The sequence below is a fragment of the Camarhynchus parvulus genome, chromosome 1 (assembly GCF_901933205.1).
Source record: "Camarhynchus parvulus chromosome 1, STF_HiC, whole genome shotgun sequence".
Taxonomy (NCBI): Eukaryota; Metazoa; Chordata; class Aves; order Passeriformes; family Thraupidae; genus Camarhynchus; species Camarhynchus parvulus.
Genome location: NC_044571.1, coordinates 104,533,647 through 104,549,403, shown reverse-complemented (window position 1 = coordinate 104,549,403; position 15,757 = coordinate 104,533,647). Strand labels below are relative to the sequence as shown.

At 37.6% G+C, this 15,757-nt stretch overlaps 1 protein-coding gene across 2 annotated transcripts in view; it reads left to right on the top strand.

The window, feature by feature from the left end:
- Positions 1–12,173, top strand: part of USP25 (ubiquitin specific peptidase 25) — an 88,323-nt gene extending 76,150 nt beyond the window's left edge. For both annotated transcript variants that reach the window (XM_030958751.1, XM_030958838.1), the window contains 6 exons: positions 2,704–2,882; positions 3,648–3,726; positions 5,516–5,595; positions 10,126–10,249; positions 10,934–11,129; positions 11,577–12,173. In XM_030958751.1, the coding sequence (XP_030814611.1) occupies positions 2,704–2,882; positions 3,648–3,726; positions 5,516–5,595; positions 10,126–10,249; positions 10,934–11,129; positions 11,577–11,749 (831 nt within the window). In that variant the 3' untranslated portion in view covers positions 11,750–12,173. The remainder of the gene's footprint in view (positions 1–2,703; positions 2,883–3,647; positions 3,727–5,515; positions 5,596–10,125; positions 10,250–10,933; positions 11,130–11,576) is intronic.
- The last annotated feature ends 3,584 nt before the right edge of the window (positions 12,174–15,757 follow it).

Sequence of the window (15,757 nt, the reverse complement as noted above, 5' to 3'; positions counted from 1 at the left end):
GCCTTTTGAATTTTCAGGGTATTAGAAAGGGAGTTGCTTTAACATGATATAAAGTGTAAAATGCTCTCAACTGTGATTTGGAGAGGAGAAAGAAGTTTCTTGCTTGTCATTGAGTAGCAGTCTGTTTTCTTCTTAATTGTTATGATGTAGAAGAAATTCTAAAAGCCACAAAACCCCCAAACAAGCAACAAACAAACAAAAAACCCTAACATCACCACCAAAAAGCTCTGCAACCCCTTGGTAAGGAAACTGAACCTCATGGATTGGTTGCTTGGTTTGTCTGTGTGGGTGTTTGACATGGATACTTAGAGAAGGGCTATAAACATAATGTGTGTGCAGGGCTGTCTCTGTTAACTGTGCCTGGTCTCAGGGAAGGGAGAGACATCTGCCACAGCCTCTGTTCAGTGAAGCTGGGTTTGTTTGGGATTCAGTGTTGGTCGCTTTTTTTTTTAAATTTATTAATGAAAATATGTGGAGTGTTTTTCAAATTGAAAAAAAAATCGTCATTTGATCAAATCACTCCTTGATTTGAACCAGAAAGTTCAATTATATCTGATTATATTTTTTAATATGAAGGGTGTTTTGATAATTTTAAAGCAGAAAATTACTTCACAATAAAATTCTATTTAATGCTTTAGAGTTATCAAAACAATGCTCAGTTGAAATGATTTTCAGTCTTTAATTTTCAGTCCTTAAACATTAGACTTCATGGGGGCAGAATGTCTTTGAGTGAGAAAATGTTTTGACATAAAGTAGAAAACTTTCCTTACTCATTTTCTGCTGAATTGTATTTGTAATAGATTAGAAGAGGTGAAATGTGGTTCATTATGAAGGAATACATTAGTCTGAATGGATGCAGATGAAGTGGGGCTGTTTTGGGAGCAAAATTTTTGATTTGGGACACGTCAGATGAAATCTCACTTTTTCCTGTAACTTATTATAAAAGCTTCTATGATGCCTTTTAAAACTGTTACTGTGTTCCTTTCTGTGTTTGTTTTTGATGAAATTAGTGTTTTCAAAAAACTGGGGGGGTTCTGTATCTTTATTTTAATGTAACTCAGGTGAAACTCAATATATTGGTGTGGGTCATTGTTACAGCCAAGGTTCCACTCCCTCCCCAGACCTCAGGTTTAAGACATGACTAGCATTCAGATATTTCTTGGTCGTGATCTCTTCCAGTCATTGTTCTTTAACTTTTATAGACAAGTCCTTGCAGAATGTTTCCTTTAAGATCTTTGTTATCCTTAGTGAGAAAATGAAAGCATATAATACTTTTTTCTACTGTCCCTTTTTTGTGTAGAGAAATAGTGTTCTTTTCATTCTGTTAAAGATTTCTGAATCTGTAGAATACCACATAATTTTAAAATTATTATAAAAATATAGGGGTTTTGTTGCATTTTTCCTACTTCTAAGTAATTATATGAAAAATTAAATGTCTAAAGCAGTTTATTTTTGCTTCCTCAATAAACAAGGTTTAATTGTTAGCTATGTTGACTTTCTAATGGTGGAACTTCTGATGTAAGATAATCAAAACTGTGTGGCTTTTGGCATTTATAATGTTGTCCTAAACATCCTTTTTAATGGTAATGCAAATCATGAGCATTTAAAGATACTGATGCAGAACATTCTCCTAATTTTTAAAGGTCTCCACATGCTCTATGTTTAAATCTGTATGATTATTACCCTACATGTTTAGTGCTGAAACAAAAAAAGTGTTATTAGCAGAGGATAGGAACCCAAATTTCTCATAGTTAAATGTCAGGTATTACAGCATAAAGACGCTTGAAATACTGAGCAGGGTGGTTTTGTTTTGGTTTTTTTTTTTGGTGACTGCTTTGATGCTTTATTTTGTGCATACGTTGTATTGAAACTTCGCAAATGTGTTAGGAAACCATCTGATAACTTCCCTGTTTTCAGAGGGAATTTATGGAATGTGTGTTAACATTTGTCACCATTTTTCTAATTATTTTTCTTGTTGCTCCTGTTCATTCTCTATAGTGTCAGCGAATAAAATTTAATGAACGTATCAAATTATGTTCATTAAAACCTAACGTGCTGGCAAAGCTGGAAAAGTAAATTACTCTGATGACCTCTAAAATTTCTCTAAAAATTCAGGGGGGGGCTGCATCCTCCCCTATAGGGCAGTACTGTTCATATGGAGTTATTCTTTTTTTTTCAGAAATCCTATCAATTGTTTTTCATTGAAGGACATATTTCATTCTCACTTAGTATTTTCCAAATCATGTATGTTTACTAAACTTTCTGTAGAGTATTTTTTATTCATGTCTTTGCATTTAACCATGTATTAGAGGTACTTTTTTACCTAATGAGACTTCAAAAAATTTCTTAAAGTCAAGTGTCTGAAATCTTATACTTGTCTTGGGCTTAAAGAAACCTCTCTAAGGATTGGATGAATCTCCTCTCAGGGAGACAGCACAGGATTGGAACTACTTTTGAAGGGAAGGTTTACTTGGGATTTTGTCTGGCTTAACTGGTGAGAGAGAGTACCAACTTGACAAGTTATCTGTGGTTTTGGTTTTTTTTCCTTTTAAAAATATAGTTTAGACTTCTTAGAAGGGTAGTCTGTGGAACTATTAAAAAAATTTGTAGGCAAAATGCTGTGGTACATAAAGTATCTTGTGTCTGTGATGTCTGAGCTGAAAGCCAGAAGGAATAATGTCGATTTTTTTTTAAATTATCTAGGCAATTAAGTTGGAATACACACGTCTGCTAAAATTAGCCCAGGAAGATCCGCCACCTGAATGTGATTATCGTTTGCGTCATGCAATTGTTTACTTCATCCAAAACCAGGCACCAAAGAAGATAATTGAGAGGACATTACTGGAGCAGTTTGGAGATCACAATCTCAGCTTTGATGAAAGGTAATAAGATCTGCATATCTCATTTCCTGTGTTCATGAATGTTCTCTGATGTGTGGAAACGCCCCATCATATTTGGCTGGTGTGTTTGGCTTTATCTCCTAGTTAAGAGCGTGCACGCTTACTTTGTAAAACAAATTATCTTTATAAAAATCCCTGCTAAAAGACTAATCAAGAAGTTGAGTTTCTACTTATCTAAAATAAGGAGAAATGCTCAGTGTTGTTCATAATCTTCCACATAGTTTTCTGTACCTTCTTTCACTGTTTTCTCACTGCCCTGAAAGCCAGTAGTAGAGAGCAAAGCCTTTCCAACTGGGTGAGTGACTGACTCGAGAGCAAGACTATGTCTCTCTTCCACTCAAAATTTCATCTACTTACTTGTATAAATAGGTAAATCAAAAGTTAGAAAACAGCCTGATTTCTGTGTAGGGAATAATCTTCTAAACTTCTGCAAAGTAATTGTCAGGGAGTTTCAAACGATCTGAAATTTAAAATTAAAAGAAAGACTGAGCAATGTGGCAATTTAGAGAAATAAAAGAAATAATCCTTTAAATAGCACAGGCCTTCATCACACATACTTCAAAAGTGTGCCTTCTCCTGCTGATTATACCATGCATAATAAAATGTACATTTTCTAAGGCATTTTCATACTGGTTTGCATAAGGCTGTAGCTCATACTGTTTGAGGCTCCTGTCTTTGGAAGGATAATACCCTCTGTGAATTTCCAGTAATATTTAATGATTTTTTTTTTTTTTTGCTTTTTGTAAGGTGCCGTAACATAATGAAGGTTGCTCAAGCCAAACTTGAAATGATAAAGCCAGATGAAGTAAACATGGAAGAATATGAGGTCAGTATTTCTTATGCTTTAAATTAAGTTGTAATGTGAAATAGTTATCAGTAAAGCTGAATTTTTTCTTTACAAATTTCTTCTTGTCTCAGATTGAGAAGTTAAAACTGGCTATTTATTTAAAGCCCTTCTTTGTCTAAAGGCTGCTCTTGAGCTAAAGCTGTTTTTTCCACATCTGTAATTCCAGTGTTTGAGCCATTAATAAGTGTCAGGTTGGAATCTGTCCTTACTTTTTTAATGAGTCTTGACGTCACTAACAATATTTTGTAATTTATCACCACATGAGCCACATGGCTTTTTCTAGGCAGCTGGCAAGGAAGGAGGAGAGTGGTCTGTGCTCAGCCTGTTTCATCTTGAGAGCTGCATAGCAGGCACAGTCCCATTTGTGCTTCTCCTCCAGCTATCTCTGCAGCTATTCCCATTTTCTTATGAGCAGTCGATTCTTTTCTTTGCTGAGACCATGCATAACCAGCTTGTGCATTTAATTTTTCCTCCTGTGTTGTTTAGAAAAACTTGGAGGGAAAGTGAGAGTGAACATTGGACATTAAATAATTGTGACCAATAATTGCTAAAATAATTCATCTCACATTTAAAGCTAAGCCTGTAGCTGATTTTCCAGCATCAGTTTCAAGTCTGAGTAATACTGTTCATTAAGACCTCTTAACAGTGGGTATTTATGTCTGGGCAGATTGCAGTGCACCACCTGTACCTCCTTGTTGTGTTGGTAGGTCCAAACAACTTGATCAGGAGGGTAATGGAAGTAATCTTTCCCTCACAAATCCAATGAAAAACATTTTAATTTCCACTTCTCATTACCAGGTTTAGGACCTACAGTAGCTACTACTGCATTACAGTGTGCCTCCATAGTCACTGAGAGGGAGGGACCCTCAGAGTGGCATTTTAATTGCATTTTCTTGGCTGTGCAGGACTCAGCGTTTTACCATTCTCTGAATGATGCTGCGCAGAGAGAAAAAACAATTCTGGACTTAGCTCTAAGAGGAGTGGGGAGTGGGGTTCTCTTCTGTTCCTCTGCAGAAAAGTGCCCCTTTTTTAGCTCCTGCAATAGGTGGTAGTTGGGGGTTTCACCATAGGTTTTGTCAGTCCAGTATAGTGAGCTGGCATTTTATGGCTGTTTTCTCAAGCTCTTTCTGTTGAATCAGCTAGCAGCTGTGTCTTACAGTGTGCTGTCCCCTATTTTATCTTTAATGCACAATTGAAAGTCAGCATTTAACCCTCTGTAGAAAAAATGCCTTTCTCACCTGGAGCATTTACCTGTAAAGTGAAGCAGGAGTCACTTGGTGTAAATGGTGAGGCAGTAAGATAAACATTCTGCTTCAGCACCAGCATCTCATCAGAGCAGCATTTGGGTTTTTTTAGCACTTCCCATCTAAAGTGTTCAGGCTTTTTCTATGTCATTCTTGTACTGAAAATTAAGCTTAATATCTGGCATATGAAAAAGCTTTCCAACACTTCCTGGGTAATGTAGGGAAGAAAAAAAAAGATCTTGTATAATTTTACCTGTGGTTCTCCAAAGATGCTTTGTGTTCCTTTCAAACTGTAATACGTTCTGTAAGAATAATCTCGTCTAGAAATGTTTAAGGCATTTAAGAACTTTCTTTTAATTGAGGGAAGGGTGGATTCTGGACTTCCCTCATATGCAAGCCTACTGGCATCTTTAGTACTTACTGTGACTGGACACTAAATTTAACTAGAGGGGGGTTTGTGTTTAAAAAAAAAATTATATTTCATTTTTATGGATGAAGTTCTATTTACCCTTTTTTACTTGCAGAGATGGCATCAAGACTATAGACATTTCAGGGAAACAACCATGTTTCTCATGGTAGGATTGGAGTTTTTCCAAAAAAAGAGGTAAGTGGTAGTATAGAACTCAAATGTAGTGGAACAATGTGAAAGCAAAATGTAATATTGATAAGTAAAGCTGTTTTCTAAATTCTAAATTCTAAAGAAATGTTTAATGTATTCTTCATTTCAGGTAAGTATTTATTCAGTGTACTGTTGTCTTCAGTCTTGCATCTTCCTATTCTTAATTTCCATTTCCAATCTCATATCAAGCCATGGGTTCTTTTCAGAGCACCCTCCACATGCACCCCTATTCTTCCTTCTCTCCTATTCTTAAGTGTTCTGGGTGTCACTCAGCTGTGAAAATCCTCCTTCTCTGGCACCACCTGTGCACATACATTTATCTGCTTTCATCAGCAGGCACAATTAGTCAAGTCTCTGTCTTTCCTGCTTTTTGGCTGGGACTTTCCACTGAAGCAGTTTTACCTTCTGCATTAGTCTGAGCCAAAACTCCATCTATGCTGGCCTTTAAAGGTCAGGAAAACAGAACATATTTGAGAAAAACTGTCATGCATAGCTGTCATAGTTGTAGCTGATTGTCCTTAACTCTATGGTGATTCATTCCCTTCTCTTTTTGAACCAAGTCAGAAATTGTGGCTGTATAAAATGGGTGATATTTATGTCCTTAATTCAGAACAGCTCATATTTATTCTGATCTACACATGCAACAAGAATGGTGATTACAGTATAAATGTAGTCAATCACTTTTCGTGTATAAAACAACAGATAGGGAAATTTGTAGCGGGAGTCAAATTTAATTCTTTGTCTCTTTGTTGAGTAGTAAATTGCTCCATATTTCTCATCTTATATCTTTCCAAAAAAAGAAAGGCCCCAAACAATACAGGAAAATTGATTGCAAATGACACAGCCTTGCCTTTGTGACATGATACCTCTTTTTATACTGGCTAAGACCACGAGCCCAGAGTCTTGGGTTGTCTTCGGGTTACCACCATGTAATAAACAGTACATTTACTAATAATCTGAATTGAAATATGCTACACTATTGGTCTTAAACAGTTTGTGTACAAAGGTTAGTCAGAAGATTGCCTGGCTTATTTGAAGTCTGGTGTTGCTTCATTCCTTAAAGAGGCAAAAATGTTACAGGCATTGGTGGGGTTTATAGGAACCCCTTCATGCATTCTCTAAGATTACAGGTGGGGTGAAACATCTTCAAGTTCTTTGGCACTGGGACTCCAGAGTGGTACCTTCAATTATAAAATACCAATGTTTTCAACAAATTCCTTCTTGCCATAACATATTCTGGTTGTGCCATGGAGGAGAGAGGGAAGGTTTCTGCTATGTGCTAAACAATGTTCTCCACTATTTACAATAACTTGCAGAATTAGGGTGAGGTGTTTGTTAGAAAGCACCTTCATAATTTAAAAAACAAGCCTATTATCACCAATGTGATAATACTTACACTCTAATGTGGGTCAGAAATAAAAGGTACAATTTCAGACGTGCTTCATGAAGTTTCTGATACAAAGATAGTAGGACTACAGTATAGTTAGTGGATGAGTGAGATCTGGCCATCCAGTGACCTGCTCCAAAGGCATCTTGTGCAAATACATACCTGTGATTTCAGCTTCAGGTTCCCAAAGGTTTCAGAGATGTACAGAGATTTACAGAGATTCCCATCTTGCACACTTGAGAGAGCAATGGTACCATCCTTATGCTGGAAACAAGACTAAACTGTCAGCTCATTCAACACTAAAATCATAAAAACGTAACTTCAAAAATATTCATGAAGGTTGATTTTCATGATAGAAATATGATCTTCATTACTAGGACTGTTTTGAGGCTTTTTCCCCCACAAACCCACCTCTCTGTTGACAAACTTTTCTTAGCTTCAAACCACTAAATGATAACCTAGCAGCACTCGATGTCTTGATGGAGCCAAAAGTCAACCTTTATTCAAGCAGTATTTATTTCTTTAATTGTAATGTGTTGAACAAACACAGAAATCAGCATTAGTTTGGTGCATCTTTTTCATGCCTACTTTCAGGGGTCACTTGTCATCCCTGATGGTGGGTGACAAGGCCCACTTTTCACTGCAGGTGGAGAATTAAGGGGTCTTTCAGGCAGATCTCCTCTGACTTGAGTGTGGAGTAGTAACCTGTTCTGGCTGAAATGAACTCAGGCAGCTAATGAGCCTTGGAAGGAGTTTTGCCTGCAGCTCACTCTTGTGGCAGCAACTTAAAAGTGAACATACTGTATGCTTTACTAGTTGCCTTTTAAGTTTCTTGGAAAGCCAGTATAACTTTTCAGTTTTGACTGAAATGCCTTTTTCAAAGCAGTGCTAAAATTTTGGCATTCTGTGCTTGCTGTGTCTTTTCCAATGCCCCAACCTAGTGAGCTCCAGAATTTTGAGAGCAGCTTCATTGATTTTAGGTTTAGGCTGCACATACTTGAACTTATGTGCAGTTCAGCTGTGAAAAGGCAGAAGGCCAACCATGTCCTGGGCTCATCCAGAGCCCCGTGGGCAGCAGGGCAGGGAGGGGATTCTGCCCCTCTGCCCCCTCTGCTGAGACCCCACCTGCAGGGCTGCATCCAGCTCTGGGCTCCCAGCACAGCAAGGACAGGGACCTGCTGGAGCCAGGCCAGAGCAGGCACCAAAGGGATCAGAGGGATGAAGCACCTGCCCAGTCAAGACAGGATGAGAAAATTGGGACTGTTCAGCCTGAAGGAAGAGAAGCTTGAATGGAAGGAAACCTGAAAGCAACCTTTGAGTATCTGAAAGGAGCCTACAAGAAAGATGGAGACATTTTACAAAACCATGGAGTGACAGGACAAGGGGGAATGGCTTCAAACTGACAGAGAGGAGGTTTGGATTAGTTATCAGGAAGAAATTCCTTACACTCAGGGTGGTGAGGCACTGCAGCAGGATGTCTGGAGAAGCTGTGGCTGCCCTGTGCCTAGAAATGTTCAAGGCCAGGTTGGATGGGGCTTTGTGCAACCTAGTCTAGTGGAAGGTGTCCCCCTGCCCATGGCCTGCAACCCAGGCCACCCTATGATTCTATGGATCTGTTTGCTAATTTTACTGTAGTCCCACTCCTCAGACCCGAGGTATTTAAGGAGTCTGAGCTTGGATATACAGTCATGATAATCTAAAATAACTTACCTTGGTGTTAAATGGCACCACAGTTGTTTCAGGAAAGGGTCACACATAGGTGAGGGAAGGAGCAAGAAGAGGGTGACTGGAAATAACTACTGCCAGTGAGTTTTAATTTGCATCAACAGAGCTATTGACACTGTAGCTCCAACCTGCAGTTTTACTAATAACTGAACAAAGAACGGGAGAAGGTCCTCCTCCTCTGGCTTTAAAACCAGCAGTTTCAGTTCTAGTAATCATCTTTTCTTCCCTTTCCTCCTACACTAAATTTGCAGCTGTCTGGTCAGTTTTATTGGCAACCAGTGGTATGAAGAGTTTTCATGGCTAGGAAAAATGGACTTCAAGTAGCCTTTTCCCTTATTTTTATATTGTCTCATTGGGAGCTATTACCTTACGTCTTGAGTTATTTACTTTGGAAAACTCTTGACTTGTATCCAGATATGCTTTGTATTTCCACATAATTTTTAGCCTTTTTCAGTAGCTTGGTAGTTGGTTTTGGTAGTTTCAACTTGACACGAGCTCATACTCTCATCAGGAAGGAGTCGACAATTTCATGTTCCTTTAACCACTCCCTTAGGAAGTTTCTCTTCCTAGATTTTATTTTTTATTATTTGAGTAAAAATGAGATATCTAACTGCCTGTTTTTAGGGTAGCTATCGGAACTGCTTTCAGTGGTTGTCTGTCATAACTGGGTCTTTGTAAATCAGAGAATTAACCATTTCAGGTGTTTGCAGGAGATGATGTGCAGCAGCATGAGGAGAGATTGGTCATCTGTGCATGAAGGGATGTCTGTCAATTACTAACTGACAGGTTCTTGGGTGCTCTCTTATTTCTTCTCTACCAATTAGCCTTGCATTTATCTTCTGCATTCAGATTAAAGACAGAAATATCAACAGTCTGACAGCACTTCTGCTGTTGAAATGCTGTGATGGCTTCTTGCATCACATTAGATTTCAAGTAACTTGAAAGAACTTTCAATTAGTGAAGCTTAAAAATTCACAGTTTTTGTTTTAGAAATAAGGTGACAGCTTTAAATCTTATTTGCTGAGGTGTAGAATGCTATCAAGATATTCATGGCAATGGAAATTCAAACCCAATGTGACATAACTTAATTTTTCCTGACTGAATTTTTCATGGATACTCAAGGCCAATCTAAAGTTGTTCTTGAAGTGAGTGAAATGATAACTCTTGGTTTCAGTGAGCTTTGGATCAGACATGGTTTTTAATGATTTAAACCTAACAATAAAATAATTTGTTCTAGTGTGTGTAAAAGACAAAATTGTATGGTTTAAAAAAAATTATGAAGAGATTGGTGGGAAGGGGTGGACTTGCCATCCAGCAAGTGGAGTTATCTGTCCTTGGAATAGTTACCTTGGGGCAGGTGGTGTGTGGATGTTGCACCTAATGCTTTTGTTTCTTCACTTCAGTTACATGGAAGCCTTGCTCTACCTTATCTATGCTTACCAGAATAACAAAGAACTCTTGTCCAAAGGCCCCTACAGAGGGCACGACGAGGAGCTGATATCTCACTACAGACGAGAGTGTTTGCTAGTAAGTGAAGGGGGAACTACATGTCTCAAAATGTTGAGTTTGCTGCGTAGCTCTAATAAAATTAATTAATAGAAAAATGTTGCCATCATATACAACAAACCTCAAGCCTCCCTGCATTAGCAATTTAATAGTGAGGCTGTAAGAGGAAAAAAAGCAAAAGTAAAAAAGAAAACATTATTCCTCCCATTTATTGTGAGTAGCCAATAATTTTCTTTATGATTATAGTGGGCTCACTGTGGTCATGTCTGGGCTGGGTGGGAGCAGTGGTTGACAGAGCTGGTGAGCAGACTCACACTGCTGCCATGGTTTGATGGGGAGACAAATATTGGCAAAGGCATCAGCAATGATGCCTTGCCTGAAACAAGGGATTTTTTCCTTGTTATGTCACTTTTAACAATAGTGAAAAAATAAAAGCCGGTGATAGAATCTCAGTCTTAACAAAACAGCTGCAAAATTGGAGTTGGCAGGTATGAAATGAAGTGGCTTGAGGAACAGCACAAGTTCAAATGGATTAGTACAGCATATGCATCATGGAGTAAATGTTAAAATACAGCTGTGGTTAGTACAAACTGCCAGGTAATTCTCTAGGAAGACTGTGCTTTAAAACAAAGTGATAATGATGCATGGTAGACAGTGAAATGCTGTGTACTTAAAGGCTTTCCTTTTTTGTGGTGGTTTCTGAAGAAACTAAACGAACATGCTGCAGCGCTGTTTGAATCAGGAGATGATCAGGAAGTAAATAATGGCCTGATCATAATGAACGAGCTTATTGTCCCGTGTTTGCCATTACTACTGGTGGATGAAATGGAAGAGAAAGATATTGTTGCTGTCGAAGATATGAGGAACCGCTGGTGTTCCTATCTTGGACAAGAAATGGAACGTAAGTCATTTATTATTAAGGTAAAAGGCCCTTGTGCACCTTTTTTATAAGTATGATGTTTTCAATATCTGGAATTAAACCTGTATCTTTTTTGCCTTGGTAGTGTTTTTTTGAGCTAACTTGACTTTTGAATAATTCTGTACACATTTAAATGAAAGTTTTTTCCATATGTTGCACTGGGGTATCAGGCTGTAAAGGAAACATGCTTTTTGAATGGGAAAACATTTGTGTTGTTAGACTATCTAAAGGGGAGTTTATATCTACATCTTACTAGGAATTGGTATGTCCTAGTTATTGCTTGGTAGGTCTAAAGAATCTGAATTATTCCAAGTGAAACTCCTCCTCTTCTACCCACTAATTTTAAAAAAAGTCAACATTGGACAGAAAAAGGACAATTCTACATGTGGACATAAATGCTTAAGTTTGTTTTTCTGGTTTGATTTGCAGCCAACTTGCAAGAAAAACTGACAGATTTCCTGCCAAAACTGCTAGATTGTTCTACAGAGATTAAAGGTTTCAATGACCCGCCAAAGTTACCCTCCTACTCCACACATGAACTGTGTGAAAGATACGCCCGAATCATGTTGTCACTCAGTCGAACTCCAGCCGATGGAAGATAAATTCTGCAGACCTTCCTAAGCACATTGTATAAACTTTTTTAGTTCTTAAACCTTGCCTTCCTGTCACAGGGTTTGCTTGTTGCTGCTATAGTTTTTAACTTTTTTATTTTAATAACTGCAAAAGAGAAATGACTGTACAAACTTTAGCCAGACTGCAAACGATTAAAGCTGAGAATCGCATGGCGCTCAGTCGTTTCAACCAGAATTGATGCAACATGCAAGTCTGATCATTATGGCAAAACTGCTTTTTTGCCATTTATCTGTTACAGTATTACTTTGCTTTTATCTTAAGATCCTTTACTTTATCAACAGCTGTCTGGATCATTTTGTGACTGCAACTACTTTAAGTGTCCAGTGCTGTGTAAATACATGGTACTTGGTAGCTTGTAAATGAAAAGAAAGAATAAAGTTTTATTTATGGCTACTTCTGTGTTTGCAAGCAGATACCTTGTATATTATTGTAAAATACGGGTATTTTTAGAAGAGATACAGTATATTGATGGGTTACTGAATTTTATAGACAAGGTTCTTTAGGATTTATGGCCAGTTTCCTTTCAGGTACTCAGAGATTACTGTATGTGAATATACTGAAAATCTGTCACAGTATTATACGCAATGGTGTTTTGTATATTCTTCACTGGTCTGTTTGATACTGCACCTGAGCACTTTAGTGTGCGTGTGAATGGCCATGCCAAGTCTTTTCTAATGGTAGGGACTGGCTTCTGAAGCAAAACAATAATGGCACCTTCCTTCTCTTAGAAAAAAATTGAAGTAGAAAAATTAAAGTATTTTCAGGATAAATATATTACACCCTCTAAGCAAAACTTCTTAAAATTGGTGTAAGTGGAGAAAATAAAGATTTTTAAAAAATTGAATTTATGAAGCTTAAGGATCAATCAATTTTTAATTGGTATTTGAGTCATGTAAATGACCAGAAATAAAATCTTAATTTTAATTCTTTACTTGAAATGGGTTGCTATTGTTGCAACAAAATATCTCAAAAATCTTTTATCTGTCCTAATTAAATTTCTGTTGGAAGTAAAAGAACTTATCTATCGGGCTTGTTTTGTAGAACTGAAATACTGTCTGGTTTTAATGAAGAAACTTAATTATTTTGTGGAAAAAGAGATTTAATGCGTCCTTAGGTAATTCTGTTACCTGACACTATTTTGATTCCTTCTCTTTTTAGAGAACTTTTTGTGTTAGATCAGTAAAATATGTGAATATTTATTTGTACGTTTTTATTGGAGCGACACAACTTTTCCTTACAGGTTTTCAAGTGGTGTTTGAATATCTGCTAATAAAAACCACATAGGGAAGGGAAGGCAAGGAGTGATGAAGTTCAGACCACCTAGAAGTGCAGTGGGCAGAAATGTGGGCGTCTCAAATGCAAGAGGCAGCAGAGTTCAGTCTTAGCACGTATCATTCTGAGAACTTGTTCTCTCTGGAGAGACCCTGGATCACAATGTACAGGGAATGGAATGTGGCCTTCAATTCCAAATCTGTTCAGGGCTGTTCTCCACTCTTCTTTTCAGTATTGCAGTGCTTCATGCTTTTTCAAACCACCCATTTATTTTATCAAATTTCTTTTTTTAAAAAAGAATATTGACCTTTTAGAAGTAAAATACTGCAAGGGAACATTATTTTAGGTCTGAGACTGTTGATGTGTGAAATATCCCTCTTAAAGAAAAAGGTATGCTTATTATGAAGTGGGAGAGGATACATTTTAAAAGCTTTTACATTTTGCACCTGTTCCACTTTGATTTGAAACTCAAGAATATGCTTACTTAGCACTGTATTTTTAAACAAGGTTTTGAACAGATCAGACTTCCTACTTTTTTAATAATAAAAAAAAAAGAATTAGATGTGAAAGAGCAACTTTATTTCATTATGGCTAACAGGTTTCAAGCTTGAGTGTTTGTGGAAGCTTTTCAGGAAGGCTCCCCTCTTACCCCAAAGGAGCCAGTAACTATCACCTGCTTAATCCTTCACAGCAAACACATGGGGAAACACATGGGGAAAGGCACTCTTTCTAAGGTAAAAAATAAATTATTTCCTCTGGAAAGAATATCTAAGATTTTTAAATTAAAAGGAAGACAGGAAGGATGAGACTTGGGTTTTGTTTGGGATTTATTTTTTATTCAGTTTCTGATGGTATGAAAATAATCCATTGAAGTTCACAGTAGTGAAGATAAATGTGTATTCCTCTGCAAAGACAAATTTTTGAGTTGAATTGAGAAGGTAGATAAGCGGAAATAAATATATACGTATTTTGCTGTTTTAATGTATTTTTAATATCTGAGTTTAAACCTTCAGTGAAATCATTAATGATTACATTAATGTGAAATCATTAGTGGTTCCATTAACTTTGTCTTAAAAGCCTTGCTTTTCTCACTGCAGTAAGGCAGTTGATAGCTTAGATTCACAATGCCCAGCACAAAACCTCTACAAGTATCTGTAAGGTAGTGAAGCACACAGTCCATGTGGCTACCTAGTAATCTGGGGCTGAATTATGTAAGGAGGTATGGTCTTTTCAGCATGGGGATTATGAAGGGTTTTATCAGGGTTTTTTCTCAGTTATTAGAACACGGAAGGATTAAGGAAATTTAACCAAAATTCATTTACAAAATCACCTCTATGTAGCATCAAGTGAAACGTGGGGGTTTTTCCAGATGTTCCTTCATCATAAGAAAAAGCTTGAGTTTACCCTTTTTCAGTAAATTGCCTTCTTTTTAATCTCTCCCAAACATGTGTTTTCATTTTAGCTGCCCAATCCTATTGCTTTACTTGAAGTGACATTTTGGTAGTATCAAGAATCCTGTTGTTTCTAGTTCAAGCTACCACAGTGGGTCTGTCAGTCTCAGCCTAGCAGAAAACCATGAGCAGCAGGAGAATTGAGCTGAACAAACGAAGAGGATGGGTGGATGGGAGTCAGTTTGTACTTCTTAGATGTGGGACATTTGGAATCACACCAGACATGAAGAACTTGACCTTCTTTAGTGAGTCAGTGTTGCCTTGTGGGCAGTCTGTGCTGTACTGCAGGGAATAGGGTTGCTCAAGAAAACCTGAAGTATGAGCAGCCCCAAAATGCTTTGTGTTCAAGCATTAACATACCACAATTTCATAATATCTGCATTAAGTATCTTTCAGGTTCTTTTTAGGCTACTCCTGTGAAGATTGCAGCTCCTGAAAGGAACTGGACACCACCAGTAGCACACAGGAGACAGCTGGATATTGTCCAACAAATGTAAAGGTTCATAAAGGGAGACAGTGGTTGCTGCCCATATTCTTCATTTTGTCACGTTTCCTCCTCTCAATCTCCAGTGACTCCAGATGTCTGTGGGAGGCCTTATATAAGCACAAGGTAAAGAATTTTGATGGAACAATGCACCACTCTAGGTCTGCAATGAGTCACCTCATCTGTGCAGCATTTTCAACATAAATGTATGTTTTTAAAAAAGCATATTTTAGTTGTGAGCCTGTAAGAATGCAAGAAAAGTGAGTAACAGTCTTCACAGTGAAAGTGGTTGCATCTTTCAATTTTTCTTTTCTGGAGAGGACAATAATATGGATATGAAAATGCTCTTACCTAAAGAGGTCTTTTAGCCAAATGCCGTAGGTAGAATTCCAGAGGGGAGTGATTCAAGTGAAACAATTATTTTTCATGTGCTTGGGACCCAGTTGTTCTGTGTCCTTGAAGATCTTTTGAGGTCCCGGTCTTAGTGGATAAGTTATTGACTGGAAACACTTTTAACTCCTAAAGAGTATCTTTCTTTGTAGGCAGAATCAGCAGAACATTCCTGCTTGGTTCAGCATTTCTAGTTTGGTTCTGATCCATATAGGAGCAAAGTCTCTGAACTTCTGTAGACATGTCTGTTGCTGCCATACACATGTGTGCTCCAGCTTTATTGTCATGTCCTTTAAGTCTTGGCCTTGGCCATGGAATGTTCTCAATTATGAATTTTAGATCTTTTCTGTAAATAGCAGCAAAGGACTTGTACTTCACAA